The 20,109-nt window shown below is 40.8% G+C and overlaps 1 protein-coding gene and 1 long non-coding RNA gene across 9 annotated transcripts in view; one reads left to right on the top strand and one right to left on the bottom strand.

Moving 5' to 3' along the window:
- LOC122457093 overlaps positions 1-20,109 on the bottom strand; it is a 39,686-nt gene that overhangs the window by 9,069 nt on the left and 10,508 nt on the right. The gene's annotated exons all lie outside the window — the stretch shown is intronic.
- The window catches only part of TMEM51 (transmembrane protein 51), a 37,721-nt gene that overhangs the window by 13,730 nt on the left and 3,882 nt on the right, over positions 1-20,109 (top strand). For 5 of the 8 annotated variants that reach the window (XM_038377117.2, XM_043500170.1, XM_043500172.1 and 2 more), the window contains one exon: positions 16,760-17,237. In XM_038377117.2, coding sequence (XP_038233045.1) covers positions 16,891-17,237 — 347 coding nt within the window. In that variant the 5' untranslated portion in view covers positions 16,760-16,890. Of the gene's footprint in view, positions 1-10,405; positions 10,485-16,759; positions 17,238-20,109 lie in introns of those variants that run through there. The other 3 variants (XM_038377119.2, XM_043500169.1, XM_038377124.2) reach the window with 2 other exon arrangements.

The following is a 20,109-nucleotide window of genomic DNA, read 5'->3' as shown; positions in this document are numbered from 1 at the left end:
ATGTAATTGTTCCTCAGAATTATATTAATGTGACTGCTTGCCGGTGTTAATTTGAAACCAGTAATTAAATGATCCAAATATAAGACAACCCTGCTCTACGTATACTTTCCCTAAATGCTATTCTGCTCCATTGAAGTCAATGGAATTACAAACCAACTTACCCAAGGCCTTGAGTGTTCCTTATGGAGTGGAAGGTATAATTATAGGCTTGTTAGAGTTGAGATTGGCCCCTTTAAGGTAAGTGGATTATTTCTCTTCTCCATATCTTTATGGAATAATGTACTCAACATGTACATTGCAATGGCTAAAACCTATCGGACCTGCTACATACAGAACTTTCTGATTCACGCCTTTAGAAATCTTGAGCCCGTTAAGGAATAATGAGACAAATGGATTTCCAGAAGCACTTGGTTCAGGAAAGAATTGGTGCACTTTAATGAGTGCCTCTTTGGCTTGCTCCTGGAAAAGCACACAAGAGCCATGTGTGTTTTCAGTATTAAATTCTTAAAATCAGCTTATCCTCATTACGCACGGGGTTCCACTGTTTAGTGCATCCTGTTCCCAGCAATGAGAAGCATGCAAGGGAATCCTGACTCTGGTTCATTGTTGTATTAGCCCTCTGTTGAATGTACTGTTCCTCGTGGAGTCAAATCCTTTTACAAATCATGACTGTGCACAAAATGGGTAAATGCAGGTGACTGCTCCTAAAGAACCCTCTAATGGAGCAAAAGCTGATTGGCATTTGCAGTATTAATAAAGATTTCGCCAGCGTGTTCAGTTCCACCTCATACAGAAAATAGCTGTGGAATAGCTAGTAAACATGAAAACGGAAGGTAGCTGCTTTTAATATAAGTCTAGGGTACTAATCAACTGTAGCTTCCATTGGCTTCAATGGCAAGTGGAAGCCAGGGCTCAGCACTTCTGAAATTCAGGTCCCTAATTTACATTTTTAGTAGATTTGAAGAGGGGTAGAGTAAAATGTATTGGATAATCTGACCCTGGGTCTCCTAATGGCAACTGAACTCTGCGGACTTTCTATGGTGTTTTGTTTTGTTTTTTTTTCAACTTCCCAGTAAACATCTGCGGATAAAGCCTTCCAATAATGCCAGCTTTTGAGAGGTGCAAACTCTATGATGTCTGTTCCTTGAGTCTAGAAAGCTTTGACAGATCTAAGCCAATAATCATTAAGGCTGGAATTTTTAAAAGAGCCTAAGATGCTTGACTCCCACTGACAATCCCAGTTTAAACCAGGGAACCCATTGTGACACTGCTCATATTTTTCATAGTAATATATCATATGATTGTGACATAATCATAATATATTTTATGCTAGATAGGTCATGTGAGATATCATTGGAAAGGTTATGATTTACTGAATATGATTATCCTATTTGTATGCAAAAAGAAAAGGAGGACTTGTGGCACCTTAGAGACTAACAAATTTATTTGAGCATAAGCTTTCGTGAGCTACAGCTCACTTCATCGGATGCATGTATCATTTCTGTATCTGAAGTTAGGAATATTGACTAGGTATCTGTAGTACAAATTGTGTTTACATGTGGGGAACGCCCACTAGACAGAATGCAGGCAGTCTAGATGGCTAGCTGGGAACAAGTCAATGGACCATTAGGGAGAACAATAAGTTTTAGAAGATGCTAATCTCACGCCTTCCTGGGTAGTCTTCCTGAGGATGTTACAACCAACCTTTGAGTTATGGCTGCAGGGTAATGTGATCAAGTCACCTGAAACTGGAATCCATCTTGGAATGCCAGTGTTTTTCCAATGACTGGCATGGGAACTAAGTTTGGAAACAGGGTTCCCGCCATAGGTAAAACCTATTTAAGGCAGGGGAGTGGCATTATTGTGGTTCATTCTTCACTGAATCTCCACCCAGAATGACTGCTGAAAACATTTAAGAAACAAAGACAAAGGGTGAGGGGTGAAAGACTGAGCCCAGGCTGGAAGGGTGTCTAGCCTGTGAATGAAATACCTGACGTTTTAAGCTGCAGGCCAGGGCAACTGGCCTTCAAGAATCTCTGCAATCTGCCTATAACAACATTTAGGGTGAGAATTGCTACTTTTAACCAGTATCTTAAGGTTAGAGTGTGTATTTATTTACTAAAGTAATCTTCCTGGAGCTGTTTGCTAACCCTTATAATCACTTAAAATCTATCTTTTGTAGTTAATAAACTTGTTTTGTCTAAACCCAGTGTGTGGAATTCTTGTGGTACCTTAGAGACTAACAAATTTATTTGAGCATAAGCTTTCGTGAGTTACAGCTCACTTCATCGGATGCGTTTGAAGTGAGCCGTAGCTCACGAAAGCTTATGCTCAAATAAATTTGTTAGTCTCTAAGGTGCCACAAGTCCTCCTTTTCTTTTTGCGAATACAGACTAACACGGCTGCTACTCTGAAACCTGTGTGGAATTCGTAACTGTGGGGCAAAAAGCTGTTGCCTATCTCTCTCCACATTGAAGGAGAGAGTAAATTTCATGAGCTTATGCTGTACAGTTCTCTGTGCAGTGCAAGATGGTACAATTTTGGGTCTACCCTCTAGAGGGGGGTGTGCACTTGAGTACTGGGCAGTTCCTTAGCTGAAGCCTTCCCATGCAGGGGCTAGTCAGAAAGCCTATTTGCATTTTACAACAGCTGGGTTTGTCCCTACCTGTATATGTGCTGGTGGAAGTGTCAGACTGGGAGCAGGTATGCAGCTTGTCACAGCAGTACAGTTAAAGGTAGCCCAGGCTGGTGGTTCAGGCAGGCTCGGTGGTTCCCCAGTTCCAGGTGGCACCCTGGAGTGGGGGGAACCCGTCACATCCATAACCCAAAGAAAATTAATATGAAGTGGAATCCAGGCTATGACAGGGCAATTTCCTGGCCTTCAAATACCTTACAGTATTAAATTTACGTATTATTGTGGGCTGCGATTGCATGTAACCTCTCTAAGGGATCTGATGTGACAGAGGTCAGACCTGGAAGTTCAAAAGACTACACTGAAAATGTGCCAGACAAGAATGGACTTTTGGGACAATAAGTATTAATGGATTTCCCGTGGAATCCCTTGGGCTCTCCCCTAATGCAAATTATCCACCTCCAGTTATGCAAAGAAACAGCCTTTTGAAGCTAAGCCTGAGGAGAGAGAGCCTTTGTCTGCTGATTGATCTTGGCCTTCTGTAACAGGTAAAGGCCCAAGCTGTATAAAGAAATGGCCGATTTTCCCAACCTTTGTTCTGGTTCTGGATCTAAGTCAGATAAACTATAATCACAGAGAAAACCCAGTGTGGGTTCTGAAGGATTAAAATCTACTAGAGCACTATGTTAGAGCTGGGGGAGTCCTCTGGTAAGCTTTTTACCATGTGTGTAGGTTCTTTTATTGTTTCAATATATTTCTCTGTAATGATTTTACCTTAGGAAGAAATGTGCTTGCTTAGAAGGAGCTGTGTGGTGACTTCTATAACTGCAGGCAATACACTGGTCACAGCCTTTGAAGAGAAAGCGAAGTGCAGGCACTGGCCTGTTTAGGCAGTTGGACCTGCTTTGGATATCACAGTGTAAATTCATTGAGCTGTGCAGAACTTAAAACCCCCACTCAGAAGGGAGCGAGATGTGGGTCTCTGTTCAGGGAAGTGACTGCTGGGAGATGGAAACTGTTAAGTGGGTGACCTCAAGAGATCACTGAGGGGGAAGTACAGGCACAGTTGCCTTGAATATATGACACTCGCTCTTGGCAACAAAAAAGAAAGCATTAAGAAATAGTATTTTTTTTGTTTAGAGAATGATTCACTCAAACTTCAGAGCAGCTATCTGGCAGTGTTATACTTTGTAAACCACAGTAATTTAACTTTCTAAATGGCAATCAATTCTCAAAGCATGCCCAAGCATTGCATTACATTGGCATTATCTTTCTTGCCAACTTTATAAAGTTGTAAAATTTATCTCATAGGTTGTGGTATACTTTTTTTTTTTAATTGCATCCTCACGGTTCAAATTCATCAATGGCCTAAAGGGTCCACTGTATTTATTGAGTGCTTAAATCTGTGGTGTGCAGGCTAATGGGAAGTCTGACCATGATGGCAGCAGAAAGCATAGACCAACACCCCCTACCATTTCTGCTAGGATATAACTGTCTTCTTTTAAACTGGATTAGTCCTAAATTGTGCAAACTACAGTAAGTACAATTTGTTGCTGCAGCAAACGATGGGCTTATCTTCAGCAATTGTCGAGGGAGAAAAATTATACCTGGCATCTTAGCTTAGATTCCTCATTTACCAGCATCAATGGTAGATTTGTCCGTCTTGTCTGGGAATGCCTAATTAATTCAGTAGTCTCATGGGTAGATTCCATCTTTGCTTTATGACTTCCAGTAGAACCCCATAGTCTAGTTTTGCAACAAAGGACTTCAAACGATGCGTACCCCTGCAATTCTGAATGCACACTGTATGCTACCCTGATTTCACGCAGGAGGGTGAAATAGCCCTCAAGCCTAATTTAATAGGCTTGTTATGCATCATGGCTGCGTCACGGATTTGACCTTTTCCCTTAACTGTGGGTTCATCTATGGCTATCTCATGACTCAGATTGTTGATATTTCTGAAAACATGGGAGGGGAGCAACATAATGGGGAACAAATCAGTCCAAAGTTTGTTGGGAGGGGGCAGGCGGAGGAATCCTCAGATGCCCCTACAGGTGAATTGTTGTGGGCAGTGATCTCTAAAGAGCTCACAGACCTGCATAAGTGCACCTGCCAGCATGATTCCACTAAAAAAGCTCCAAGTTCCAAAGAAGCTGTGTTCTTTCCAAAGGTGGTATCAGTAGCTGCCTTTGGGTTGGAATTCTGTACCTGACCTCTGTTCCGTGTCCTTTGCAGACTGACCAACATATTATCATTTTCCTAACAGAGGTGCAGTTATCCATCTGGATCTCACATGGCTGAGGGCTCCTAAATCCTCCCTCCAATTCTGATTTATCCGTCCTTAAAGCATCTCTGAGGAAGGCTTAAACTCCTGTGCTCCAGGGCACTGAGCACTTTAAAGGAACACAAAACAGAAGTGGCTTCCCCTCTTTAGCCATTGGCTTATCTAATTATTTAAACAGGGGCGTGTGTATGTGTGTGTGTGTGTGTGTGTGAGAGAGAGAGAGAGAGATTCACATAGGAAAACTTTAGACTTGTAATAGGGGGAAGGGAGAAAACAAACCTGCTGTGACCTGGATGTGGGATCCAGCGTGCCGGCAAGAGACCAAAATGAGTGAATATGTCAGGTCTAGTAATTCATATCTGAATACTGGGGACATCCCATCAGAATGTTCAGAAGCCTTCTCAATCTATTGCTGACTCTGCACTCTTGGCAGCTGACCTCCCTCTGATCTGTTGCACACCATCTATCCATCTCCTCGCTACTCATCCCCTAGTATGATGACCTGTCACTATTCTGTCCGTGATAACTTTCTCTAGGTTATTTCCATCTCTACACTTGTTGAAGCTTTTGACACGGTCTCCCACAGTATTCTTGCCATCAAGTTAAAGAAGTATGAGCTGAATGAATGGACTATAAGGTGGATAGAAAGTTGGCTAGATTGTCAGGCTCAACGGGTAGTGATGAATGTCTAGTTGGCAGCCAGTATCAAGTGGAATGCCCCAAGGGTTGGTCCTCGGGCTGGTTTTGTTCAATATCTTCGTAAATGATCTGGAGGATGGTGTGGATTGCACCCTCAGCAAGTTTGCAGATGACACTAAACTGGGAGAAGAGGTAGATACGCTGGAGGGTAGGGATAGGATACAGAGGGACCTAGACAAATTAGAGGATTGGGCCAAAAGAAATCTGATGAGGTTCAACAAGGACAAGTGCAGAGTCCTGCACTTAGGATGGAAGAATCCCAGGCACCGCTACAGACTAGGGACCGAATGGCTTGGCAAAGGTTCTGCAGAAAAGGACCTAGGGGTTACAGTGGACGAGAAGCTGGATATGAGTCAACAGTGTGCCTTTGTTGCCAAGAAGGCCAATGGCATTTTGGGATGTATAAGTAGGGACACTGCCAGCAGATCGAGGGACGTGATGGTTCCCCTCTATTCGACATTGGTGAGGCCTCATCTGGAGTACTGTGTCCAGTTTTGGGCCCCACACTACAAGAAGGATGTGGAAAAATTGGAAAGAGTGCAGCGGAGGGCAACAAAAATGATTAGGAGACTGGAACACATGACTTATGAGGAGAGGCTGAGGGAACTGGGATTGTTTAGTCTGCGGAAGAGAAGAATGAGGGGGGATTTGATAGCTGCTTTCAGCTACCTGAAAGGGGGTTCCAAAGAAGATGGATCTAGACTGTTCTCAGTGGTAGCAGATGACAGAACGAGGAGTAATGGTCTCAAGTTGCAGTGGGGGAGGTTTAGATTGGATATTAGGAAAAACTTTTTCACTAGGAAGGTGGTGAAACACTGGAATGCGTTACCAAGGGAGGTGGTGGAATCTTCTTCCTTAGAAGTTTTTAAGGTCAGGCTTGACAAAGCCCTGGCTGGGATGATTTAGTTGGGGATTGGTCCTGCTTTGAGCAGGGGGTTGGACTAGATGACCTCCTGAGGTCCCTTCCAACCCTGATATTCTATGATTCTATGTGACCAAAGCACATAAATTCATACCTGTTGATTTCCAAGAGCGGAGTCCACTGCTCTCCAGTAATATTTCTAACAAATGTTTATCTTTTCCATCCAGGAAACATGCCAGTATCACATATCAAAGGCTTCAGGTTTTTTTCTTGTCAGTGGCATTCACATCCATAAATTGCTATAGAAAAAATTAAGCTTTTCACCAGGCGAACTTTTGTACCTTTTGAGATGCCACAGATTTTCTATACTTCTGAAGGGAGGCCATGGCTGAGCAACCCATCCCTAGTTGGAGTCTGATTTTTTGGAGTAGCCTCCTTGGTTGGATATATATGATCCCAGAAAATTTAATGAATCTACTGCCACTACAGAGTGACCTTTAATTGTGATGCCCGCTTGCATCCTATTGTTATTAATTTGTCAACATACATGCATTTTGGTTTTGCCACATTCAGGAATAGTCCATATTCCTCGCAAACTTTTTACAGATTCCAACATTTATTATATTGCAACAATGGTTACAGAAAAGAGTGTTGTCTTATCAGCATATTTGAGGTTGATTAAGAAGTGTCCACCAATTGAAATGCCAGCTCCTTTCACTTTATGAAAATCTTCCAGGGCTTGTCTCATAATAAATTCTGCATACATATTGAAAAGACTTGGGGGACAGAATGCACCCTGGTCTCTCACCCTGACTAATGGAAAGCCACTCGCAGTCACCCACAGTTTGCACTGCGGTCTGTAGTTGACAGTGGAGACTTGCAATGAGGTCAAGCGAGATGCTTCCGAATCCCCATGTCTGCCAGTATCTTCCAGAGATTGCCATGTTGGAGAGTATCAAATGCTTTGGAGTGGTCAATGAAACATGTAATCAATGGGTGATTATGTTCTTTGTACTTTTCAGTGATATGAGAAGATATTCACGATTTGATTCTGTGTGACTTGTCCCTCTCTGGAACCAGTAGTTCTGATTCTATCCGTTGCTTCATGTGATCCTGAATTATGCAGAGCAGCACTTTACTTGTGTGCATTATCAGGGAGGTGATACAATTGGGTAGTCGTCCTTTTTATATCCCCTTTCTTTGATAAGGGCAAAGGATGGCTTTCTTCCAGTCGCCTGGCCGATTTCTATTCATCCACTCGTGGTTACAAATTTTCCACATGAGAACAATAGTGGTGTCACCAATCACTTATAGCAATTCTACTGGTACGCTATCTAGCCCTGGTGTTGTCCTGGGCTTCATTTTCATAATCGCATGTGCTGCTTCCTCATGCAGGATTGATGGCTCTCCTTTCTATCCGCCTATCAATAGTCTATCATCTATTGTAAGTGGATCTGATGAGGCATACAGATTGGCACGGTAATCTCTCCATCTCCATTTTATATTGTCTCCTTCATGATTTTTTCTTATGCTTGGTCATGGGGATAAAATGAGGAGCACAAGAAAAACCTGGTTTACAGTTCTACGTGGGGGCAGGGGGAATTAACTTCTCCATCATAAACAACCTTTTTGATAACAGCAGTTCTAGTTTGGTCATTTAGTGTTTCTAGTGTAAATCACTGACAGTCCTGGAAATGCGATAACGGCAGGTGTGAGTGAGGCAGAGCTGGGTCTAAATGCAGGGACTCGACCCGTCTCCTAGAAGTATGATTAATTGTGAGGTGGGGGGCAGGGCAATTTCTCATTAAAGTGGAATTGGAAATACTGAACTCCCTTTATCTTCTTAAAAAATAAACAAAGTGAGGGTGAGTCTCTTAAGGCCCAATTTAGGACTAAATCGGAGTTGAGCACTCACCACCACATGGGATTGGAAGTGAAAGGAAAGAGTCAAGTGGCTTGGTCAAAACCAGCCTATAAGGTGCCAGGAATACTTCTTCAGGCTGCCTCCCCTTTGAAGCTGGCTCTGCACTTCCAGCAAGTGATTGGAGCTGTAGTCCCACCAAACTGGCCTGTACTTCAAAGCACAGGCCTTGCTTCCAAGCAGATATTTCTTAAACAGATGGGGACAGCACTAACTACTGACATCACAAGCAGAGGAAAAGAGGTTTGTCATCTTACAAAGAGGAAGAGGAGGGAAATTCAGTTAAAAAGTGGACTATTTTTTAAAAAAATAAAAAATCATAGTTTAATTTGCCCTGTTCCCAACTGCATTTTAACACTCAAAGGACTCTGGGTAAAACTTTCAAAAGCACCTTTCCCAGACCTGAAGAAGAGCTTTGTGTAGCTCGAAAGCTTGCCTCTTTCATCAACAGAAGCTGCTCCAATAAAAGATATGAGCTCCCCGACCTTATCTCTCTAATATCCTGGGACCAAAACAGCTACAACACTGCAAAAAGCACCTAAGTAGTTCAGGAGCCTAAATTTCATTGCCTTTCTGTGAGGTTTAGGTGCTGAAATCACTTCTGAAAATGGGAGTTGAGAAACTTAAGTATATTAATGCTTTTGGAAATGTTACCCTCTGTCTGAGAAATAATTTCTTACCCTTTATGGTGGTACAATAATAAGAGAACAAGTCAAAGGAACCACTGTCCTGTGCATTATTATACTGACATGGGAGAAAAAGAGGTAGCAGGGTGGAGTTAGCTGAGGCTTACTCAGTGCATATCTATGTCAGCTGTGTCTCAAGGCAGTGCTTTCAGCTCGCTTTAAGGAACATTAAATTAATAGGTCTTAAAATAAGTTTGGGGAGGGAAGGTGAAATAGAACAAAGACAATTACAATTTTGATTTCTGCCACTTGTGGGTTCTCTTCCACTATCCCTTTCTTTAAGTTTAGACGAAGGGTAATCCCAGATTTATGGGATGGAGGTGTGAAACGTTTGGGTGTCATAATATGGAGTTGTGGTATGGAAGAGGCTGGAAACTACAGTGATGAGTACTCCTAATAGAGTAAAATAAAGTTAATCACCTGCTCTTATGAAGGAGCTAGACAATGCCTGTAGAATCCTGCCAACTTGTCCATATAGGGTCTGATCCAGAGCTCCCTGAAGTCAATGGGAATCTTTCTGATGGCTTCAATGGGCTATGGATCAGGTCCATAACCACAAAGGAAAGCATTATGCAAATTTAGTAAGTGATCAAATAAAAATCTCAAAGATAATGTCTGACAAAATGTCCTTTGTCTTTTGGTAATCCTTTAATTTTACATTTCATAAGGAACTGGTAAATGTATAATAATGGAGGAGGGGAAGAAGTCTTAATATAAACCTTTTGGTACAGGACTCTCCTGTTAATTTACCAAGAGGAGGAGAGAGCTCTATTTCTGTGCATGCTGGTTAGCAAGGGTCTGCTGTAATTCAGATAAACATCCACACACCATACTGCAGGACATGGCTATCACCTGTTTCAAAGGACAGATGTTACACTTCATATTTTCCCTGCAACATGGGATGGAGCCTGGGAATGTAAGCAGCTGTCAACTGTTAAATTGGAAGTTACTGACGAACAAGGGCTAGTTTAAATGGCAGACATATCAGATAGCGACAACTTTCTGGCTCCATCCATTGGGCTTGAAAGGTTATAGATACCAGGATACAGGAACTGGGATTTAATTCACCATATGTGCCTTTTGGAGCATATTTATTAAAGACAGGAGTCGGAAGGGGAAAAGACCAGGGAAGTTTCAACAAATCTACAAGATAAGGTGAATGACTTTCAGTAGCATCCAGATGCATTAATGTTCATCACAGAAAGCTTGGGCTCCATAAAATGTAGCAAAGAACTGTTGTGTTTAGCTGCAGCAGTAGCAAATAAATAAAATAAGCTGTATGATACAGCAGGCTTTTTTTTTTTTTTTTTAAAACTTACAGAATTCGGTAAATTCACAAATTGAAATTCAGAAACTCTGCACGACTGGGCAATGCACACACAGACACAGCACTTAAAGAGGTAACTCCTTTTTAAATATTATATACCTGATCTGGAGCAACTGAAAAGAAACACATTAGTGGTAAAGTTATTGCATGCACTGTAATAGACTAGCAGAAGAGCTGTACCTAACGGGCATTTACAGGGAGAAGACTTTACTTTGTATCCCCTCTGTTTTTTCATTCCAGCACTCTCTTTTTACTGCAGCCATATATTTAACTGATAGCTTCAAGGCCTTCCCAATAGTTAAGACCTAAATAGCCTTCTTTGTTCATGAACTTTACCTCCTTAATTTGCATGGACTTTGTTCCTGGCCCCTGACGTGTTGTTTGCCTTATTTACACATACATTATTTTTGTGATATTTTCTGTGTCATTCACCTAAAAGATGCAATTTGAATTGGGCTTTGTTATTCCTTGAGGTGTGGCATCATCCATAACATCTGATTTTTTTTTTTAACATGTGAAAACCCTTGCCCAAATATTTGATCATATGGTTACAGCAGACCCTCCCCTCCCCCCAAATTTTCTTGTGAACTTCATCTTCAAGAGCAGATTGAAAAGTTGGCAGATATGATCCTCCGCATGGTTACTATGGGAATTGATTTGAAAATCCATTTTGAGTAGATTTAAAGAGAAGAGCGGAACTTGGTTAAAGATGGGTCGGGCTGAGAATTGTTTTATAACTACACATCTTCTTGAAGTTGGGATTTTTGGGTTTGCTCTCTTCTTACTCAAATGGCTTTGCTAAAACTGACCATTGTATCAGTAGAACAATCCTTGATAAGCACAAATCTGGCCTGGCCTGGCTTTATTTTTCAATGAAAAAATTTTACCAAATTTTTATATACATTTCCATTTCTTTAGCATATGTCACAAGTAGGAAGTAGCCTCATTAAGAACCATGCAGCCTCTAGGCCCATATCCTGCCTGTAATAGATACCACATTCTCTTTTGGTATGTACAATCTTCCATAATATATACCTCTCCCATTGGTGCCATAACTGCAGCATTCATTCTCCACTTGAAACACGATCCATGTTTAGTAACTAAACTGTTTAGCAAGAATGAAGAGTTTAGCAACAGAGAGGTCTGACCCTATAGCAGGTCTACAGAGTATATGGCTCAAACTGAGAGGAGAGAGGTCAGTCCCAGGAAAGGAAATCCTGGGGTAACAAATTTTCTACTTAGTATAAATACTACTTTCAAATTTTGTTTACTTGCTCTCGTTACTGACATTTTCACTGGAGAGAACTTGGGATTCAGCATTTACGGAATCCCCCATCTGCTGCAGTATTCATTATTTTAATCTTTGTTCAATAGAGAAATACAAAATAATCGAACTCTGTTTTTCAATTGGACGCTAAGGACTTTTCTACAAACTTAATTGGCCAATGCATTTGGCAGACCATCTTATATCTAGCAAAGCAACCATCTTATATCTAGACTGGTTCAGTGATTCCTCTTTCTCTGCCAGATACTATCTAGATTGACTTGGGATCAATCCTCCAACTCAGAGTGGTTAGAGAAATCTGTCCTTCATGAGGGCTAGATGTTAATTGCTACGAAGCATCAGAATGTAGGATCGCCATGAAAATCTGGGGTCAGATTCTCTGTGGTATTATGCCTGCTGTCAGCAATCCACTGCTCTTTCCAACCTGGCCAGTGTGGGTCTGTTCCCTCAAGTAACTGGATCACTTACCACTTTCTTGGGAAGGCTGTTCTGCAGTTTAAAGGACACAAGAACTAGCCTTTCTCTTAATCTAACCAAGAAATCACAATACTAAATATAGATGAATTGTAAGTCAGTGATAAAAGGTATGGGGCAAATGATAAAAAATAAGCGTTCCACAGCGCTAAATACCCAAGTACCATATACTCATGAGGTCCCATCCAACATAAATAACCATGGAAAAATAGAGGCGCAGAAGGAATAGAAAATGTGTCCATATATGTGCAGCTGGGATACTTTTCGTGGCAGCCAATTAAAGCTGGAACATTCCAAACAAAATCAGTTGCAAAGTTTATCTAGTCCGCATTGTAGAATGCTAGGATCTCCACTACAGAGTTCCAAGATACATTTATATAGATTCCACTACTGGCTGCAATTCTTATCTTTCAGGTTTTAGGATGTCATCTGGACCTAGCTCACTTTTTATTTTTTTTAACAAAAGAGCGTCCAGTCATCTTTTATAATTTATTTAACTTTTACCGAGATTAATATAAGCCGCGCTCCTGATTTCCACAGTGCTTAAATACATAATGTAGTAGATTTCCTGCATGCAGTAGAATTTTAATCAAAAGTTCATATTCCGTCTAAGAGCTTTCCATGATATGCTTCGATAGCGTAGTGGGATTCAGTATCTCGCAGAAAGAAAAGGAGTACTTGTGGCACCTTAGAGACTAACAAATTTATTAGAGCATTAGCTTTTGTGAGCTACAGCTCACTTCATCGGATGCATGCAGTGGAAAATATAGTGGGGAGATTTTATATACATAGAGAACATGAAACAATGGGTGTTACCATACAAACTGTAACAAGAGTGATCAGGAAAGGTGAGCTATTACCAGCAGGAGAGCTGGGGGGGGGGCACTCACCTTTCCTGATCACTCTTGTTACAGTCTTTATGGTAACACCCATTGTTTCATGTTCTCTGTGTACATAAAAAGAAAAGGAGTACTTGTGGCACCTTAGAGACTAACAAATTTATTTGAGCATAAGCTTTCGTGAGCTACAGCTCACTTCGTCGGATGCATTCAGTGGAAAATACAGACATTTTCCACTGAATGCATCCGATGAAGTGAGCTGTAGCTCACGAAAGCTTATGCTCTAATAAATTTTAGTCTCTAAGGTGTCACAAGTTTACTGCTTTTCTTTTTGCGAATACAGACTAACATGGCTGCTACTCTGAAAAGTATCTCGCAGGGCTCTGCGACATAAAGCCGAGGCGCAGAATGCAGAACAAAACACTGCAAATGATCATAAATGGCAGAGAGTTGCACAGGTGGAGTTCCTGATTAGAAAAAACTCTGCCCTCAAAGAGCTTCAAACAGATTAGAGGGGAACCCATTTTTCAAGCATGACAGAATGGTAGAATAAAATATAGAATTGCCTATGTGCAGCCTTCCACCAGACCTTAGTCCGTATTAAATGCTATTAGTAACCATGTGCAGAGGCTCCGACCCCAGATTGATATATGGGGCTGACCCAACAAGAGACTATGCAGCTAGTTTTTAATACGACCCAAAGCCTTGCTTGAGTCCAAATGCTGTTCACATTTCTCTGTGTTGACCTTAAAGCCACATTACTGCTTGGTATAATCTGCTACATCACTGGGACTCTGAGCACTCTTGCAGTAGCATGTGTCATCAGGGAAGGTAACTGCAGGTGCCAATGGATGAATTATCTGGCAGCCAATACTCCGCAAACAATTCATTCATCTCCATAACAATTTTTGCAAATCAAACACACTAGAAACTGAGTATCTGAGGCACATTTGGAAGAGATCACAACTGGTATTTAAGAGAAATCTCATTCTCCAACATGATTGTTTTGGGGGAGGTGGAGAGGAATTCTGAAGTGGTTGCTCAGCATTCTAACATTATGATGCTTCAGATAACCTGTATGGTCAGTTTCCTCCAGATTAGTGCTTAATTTCTGCCAGGGCAGATCCCTGGCACTTCTAGGCTTGGCAGTTCATAGCCCCAGCACCTCTGGGCTGCATCAGTTATGAATATAAAAAAATGGCTTGAGCCTTGGCACCTCCTTCGTTACAAATTAAGCATTGCTTCAGATTCTTAATAAGCAACAAAGTCGTCATGATACATCTGAAAATTTTGATAGTGTAATTAGCACTGCACAATAATACTCCGTATGCCTGGACTAAGGTAAAAATTAACACTAAACCACAGTATTTCAGCTCAGGAAGTACGTATGTAAAACGTGGAAAAACACACCAAAATACAGCAATAATGCCAGTGAAACTTTGCTAATTTACCCATTGTTATTGAACTCAAGTCCTTCCTTTATATCAGCAAAGATTTCACAGTAAAATTCTGAAGTGAGGTTTCAGAATACTAAGACTTCATTATTTTTACAGGATGTATTACTATGTCTACGCAAAAAGAAAAGGAGTACTTGTGGCACCTTAGAGACTAACCAATTTATTTGAGCATAAGCTTTTGTGAGCTACAGTTCAATGAAGTGAGCTGTAGATCATGAAAGCTTATGCTCAAATAAATTGGTTAGTCTCTAAGGTGCTATAAGTCCTCCTTTTATTTTTGCGGATACAGACTAACACGGCTGCTACTCTGAAACCTGTTACTATGTTTAGGAGTGTTAAAACGAAACAAAATCAACAAAGTATGTTCTGTAATCCAGTGTCCTTTGTTATTTACATACTAATTGGCAAAATGCAGTAATTTTATAATGGATCTCCTTGATTTACTTTGCTTTTGCTCTACATGTATAAGAGATTTAGGGACCTATCATAAAACCTTCCAGAGGATATAAATGGTTACAGGCATACTGATGTAAACACACCAAAGAGGTCCCTAAATACCTTGGAATTAATACTTTGTTAGCTTAAGGCTAGCCATAAATTGCTTTGGATTGGCATCTATCCAGGCATTAATAAGGTGCCAGTTGCTATATTATCTTGGGAAGCCAACCAAGATTAGTTCCATCAATGGTGGGGGGGAAAAAAATTCAGTTTACAAGATGTTGGGGGCCAGGGGTAGGAGATTCTAAGGTCAACTACAATGCCTGTCCGCCTGCTGGTTCAACAACTTGACCTTCTGACTTGGATATGCGTGGCATGTCAGTTTGGAGACACATGGCCGAATCTTGTCATCACTAGTTTCTATTGTATTAATATCACTTACCAGGAGAATGCCTTTCATGTCAGTGAAGCATCTTTGTATTTAAGAGAGACTGTTCTCTGGGCACTCTCTCTCTCTCTCTCTCTCTCTCTCTCTCTCTCTCAATAGCTGGGAGAAGAGGAACCTGTGGTTCAGCTTGCTCCCTTGCAGAAATGCTGAGACAGAATTCTTGCTTGCTTTTCTTTTGTGTGTGAAGAGACTTCCCTCACACCACCACGCTATGGCCAGACAGATCTTCGAAAGAATAACTGGTTAAAGTATTGTTCTTAAGGCTTGTGATTTTCCATTTTGGTATTGGGACCAGTATATTATGCCAACTGGAATTAGTCTTCAAAATAGTGAAGCCCCATAGGGTGTGTGACATAAAGAATCTTAAATGTATATTACCATATTGTATTTTTTTAAAGTACCTTTCATTCTGACAGGTTTCAGAGTACCAGCCATGTTAGTCTATATTCGCAAAAAGAAAAGGAGTACTTGTGGCACCTTAGAGACTAACAAATTTATTTGAGCATATGAAGTGAGCTGTAGCTCACGAAAGCTTATGCTCAAATAAATGTGTTAGTCTCTAAGCTTTCATTCTGAGATTCCAAAGCAGTGTACAGATTATATGTGTGATCAAGGTGCGATTGTTCACCAATAATAACTAGCACGAATACCTAGCAGTCTTCCTTTTGAAAGTGCTTAACACTCAATCACTTTGACACCTTTCTGAAGTAGGTAAGTCACATAGGGTAAATTTTTCAAAAGCACCTAGTAAGTGTCATTCAAATGCACCAGGAATGTAGGAGTCAGGCACCTAAATCACTTTTTCAAATGGGATTTAGGCCCCTAAATCTCTTAGGTGCTTTTGCAAATATTACCCAAAGCTCTGACTCAGGATCCTTCATGCAACAGAAAAGGGTGTCTCTGTTTAAAGGCAGGATTATAACCTAGGAATTCTCGTTCCCTGTGTGGTGTTTAAACCACCTAGCAAGGGAAGAGAGAGATTCTCCAGTTGAAACTATAGGGTGAATTGCATTTAGACAGACTGTAATCACTCAAGTTGGAATTTGGCCAGAAGGATGCTTCAGTACCTCCTGTTTTTGCAGAACTTGACGTGGGGAGGGAGGGGGCGACTTTGACAAATGGCCAGGATCTGTCTTTCACGCCTCGTACCAGAAAAGCAGCATGGAACAATATGCATGGGAAGAGATATTCCCAGGCTTTATCAGAATGGCCAGTAGTGATCCTTCCTTAAGTCTGGCCATTATATTAGCCCTTGGCTTACTCTGCATGGGGTCATAAAAATGTGCTTTAATTTCCAGTATTAAGGTTGATAAAACAAAATGATGCCATGTGGCCTTCTTGTTCACCGTAATTGTAGCTCGTTCTCTAAGTCACATGTACTAATTGCTATTCTTTTTCCTTTTCCAGATTTCTCTCTAAACTCAAGCATTTGGGTGGATTCATAAAAGTGCGAAGCTTGGATTTTACACATTGTTTTTTGGAAGTGGCATGCTATAAGCTGACCCTGCTTATTATCTAGTGATCTAGCACGGGATATAATGGCCCAGTCCAGGTCAAATGGATCTTACTATGCCCTGACTGCTATCGGGTTAGGAATGCTTGTCCTTGGGATCATAATGGCAGTTTGGAACCTGGTCCCAGGATTTGGCCATACTGATAAGCCTCCCTCATCTGCTGGAAATAGTAGCAATCCAGAGCATGATGGTGGAGGAATATTGAAGAGTAAGACCTTTTCGGTGGCTTATGTATTGGTTGGGGCAGGAGTGCTGCTCCTTTTGCTCTCCATTTGCTTGAATGTCCGGGACAGGAAAAAGAAAAGACAAAATGAGAATCTTACTAGGAACCAGCAAAGAACATCTGTTGAACCTCAACATCAGGAGGATAGGTAAGTCTTTCAGTAAAAGGGTGCTGGGTCTGGTATACAGGTAAAATTAAAGGGTGTTCTTTTAAAAAAAAAATCACATTTAGAAATTAAACTTGTACCACATGCCTAAATTATAGGCGTCAAGGAATATAAACTCTGGCAAGTCAAGTGTAAAAGTATAATTAGGGAGGCCAAAAAATAATTTGATGAGCAACCAGCAAAAAAACACAAAAACAGCCAAAAAAAAAATTTTTTTTTTTAAATTTAAGTACCTCAGAAGCAGGAAGCCTGCCAAAGAATCAGTGGGGCCACTGGATGATTGAGGTGCTAAAGGAGCACACAAGCAAGACAAAGCAGTTTTGGAGAAGCTAAATCAATTCTTTGCCTCTGTCTTCACTGCAGAGGATGTGAGGGAGATTCCCACATTTGAGCCATTCTTTTTAGGTGATATATCTGAGGAACTGTCCCAGATTGAGGTGTCAATAGAGGAGGTTTTGGAAAAAATTGATAAATTAAACAGTAGCAAGTCACGAGGACCAGATGGTATTCACCCAAGAGTTCTGAAGGAACTCAGACGTGAAATTGCAGAACTGCTAACTGTGGTATGTAACCTATCACTTAAATCTGTCTCTGTTCCAGATGACTGAAGGATAGCTAATACAATGCCAATTTTTAAAAAAGACTTTGGAGGTGAACGTGGCAATTACAGGCCACTAAGCCTAATTTCGGTACCAGGCAAATTTGGTTGAAACTATAATAAAGAACGGAGTTATCAGACACAGATAAACATGACGCGTTGGGAAAGAGTCAATACAGCTTTTGTAAAGGGCAATTGTGCCTCACCAATCTATTAGAATTCTTTGAGTGTGTCCACAATCATGTCGAAAAAGATGATCCAGTGGATATAGTGTACTTGGACTATCAGAAATACTTTGACAACATCCCTGACCAAAGACTCTTAAGCATAGTCAGAAGTCATGGGATAAGAGGAAAGGTCCTTCCATGGATCAGTAATTGGTTAAAAGCTTAAAAAACAAAGGGTAGGAACAAATTGTCAGTTTTCACAATGGAGAGGTAAATAGTGGGGTCTCCCAAGGATCTGTGCTGGGACCAGTTCTGTTCCATTTATTTATAAATGATCTTGAAAAAAGGGTAAACCATGATGAGGTGGCAAAGTTTGTAGATGATACAAAATTATTTCGGCTAGTTTAGTCCAAAGCAAACTACGAAGAGTTACAAAGGAATCTCACAAAACTGGGTGACTAGGCAGCAAAATGACAGATGAAATTCAATGTTGATAGATGCAAAGTAATACACTTTGGAAAACATAATCCCAACTATACATATAAAATGATGGGCTCTAAATTTTCTGTTACCACTCAAGAAAGAGATCTTGGTGTCATCATGGGTAGTTCTTTAAAAACATTTGCTCAATGAGCAGTGACAATCAAAAAAGCTAACAATGTTAGGAACCATTAGGGAAGTGATAGATAATAAGACAAAAAACATCATAATGTCATTATATAAAACTATGGTGTGCCCATACATTATATACAGCATGAAGTTTTGGTTACCCCATCTCAAAAAAGATGTATAAAAATTGGAAAAAGTACAGAAAAGGGCAACAAATGTGATTAGGGTATGAAACATCTTCCGTATGAGGAAGGATTAAAAAGACTGGTACTGTCCAGTTTGGAAAAGAGATGACTGGGGGGGGGGATATGATGGAGATCTATTAAAATTGTGAATAATATGGAGAAAGTGAATAAGGAAGTGTTATTTACCCCTTCACATAACACATGAACTAGGGGTCACCCAATGAAATTAATAGGCAGCAGGTTTAAAACTAACATAAGGAAGTACTTCCTCATACAACGCACAGTCAGCCTATCAAAATAGTTGCCAAGGGATGCTGTAAAGGCCAAAACTATAACTGGGTTCAAAAAAGTATTAGATAAGTTCATGGAGGATAGGTCCATCAATGGCTATTAATCAAGATGGTCAGGGACACAAATCCTTGCTCTGGGTGTCCCTAAACTTTTGACTGATAGAAGCTGGGAGTGGATGACAGGGCATGGATCACTTGATAAATTGCCATGTTCTGTTAACTCCCTCTGAAGCATCTGGCACTGGCCACTGCTGGAAGACAGGATACTGGGCTAGATGCACCATTGGTGTCACCCACTATGACCATTCTCATGTTCTTAAGTCTCAAGCTTCAAAAATGTGATACAAGGTTTAGAAAACCTGATGTATGAGGAAAGGTTAAAAAAACAACTGGGCACGTCTTAGGAAAAGAAGACTGAGGTAGGACTTGATAACAGCCCTTAACATATTTGAAGACTGTTAGTTAGAGGACAGTGATCAGTTGTTCTCCATGTCCACTGAAGGTAGGACAAGAAGTAATGAGCTTTATCTGCAGCAAGGGAGATTTAGGTTAGCTATTAGGAAAAACTTTCTAACTGGGAGGATAGTTAAACATTGGAACAGGCTTGCAAGGGAGGTTGTGGAATCCCCATCACTGGAGGTTTTCAGAACAGATTAGACAGATTCTTGTCAGGCATGGACTAGGTATTCTTGGTCCTGCCTCAGCACAAGTGGCTGGAGTAGATGACCTCTTGAGATCCCTTCCAGCCCTACATTTCTATGATTCTGTGCATGAGTTGATTGCCTTAGAGGTCAAGGAGGAGTTTATCCCTCTATAAATATCATAGTATAATGTGAAAAAAAAGGAGTACTTGTGGCACCTTAGAGACTAACAAATTTATTAGAGCATAAGCTTTCGTGAGCTACAGCTCACTTCATCGGATGCATCCGTTGAAGTGAGCTGTAGCTCACGAAAGCTTATGCTCTAATAAATTTGTTAGTCTCTAAGGTGCCACAAGTACTCCTT

The sequence above is a fragment of the Dermochelys coriacea genome, chromosome 18 (genome assembly GCF_009764565.3).
Source record: "Dermochelys coriacea isolate rDerCor1 chromosome 18, rDerCor1.pri.v4, whole genome shotgun sequence".
Classification (NCBI taxonomy): Eukaryota; Metazoa; Chordata; order Testudines; family Dermochelyidae; genus Dermochelys; species Dermochelys coriacea.
Note: the sequence above shows the minus strand (reverse complement) of the source record. Positions and strands in the feature narration are given on the sequence as shown.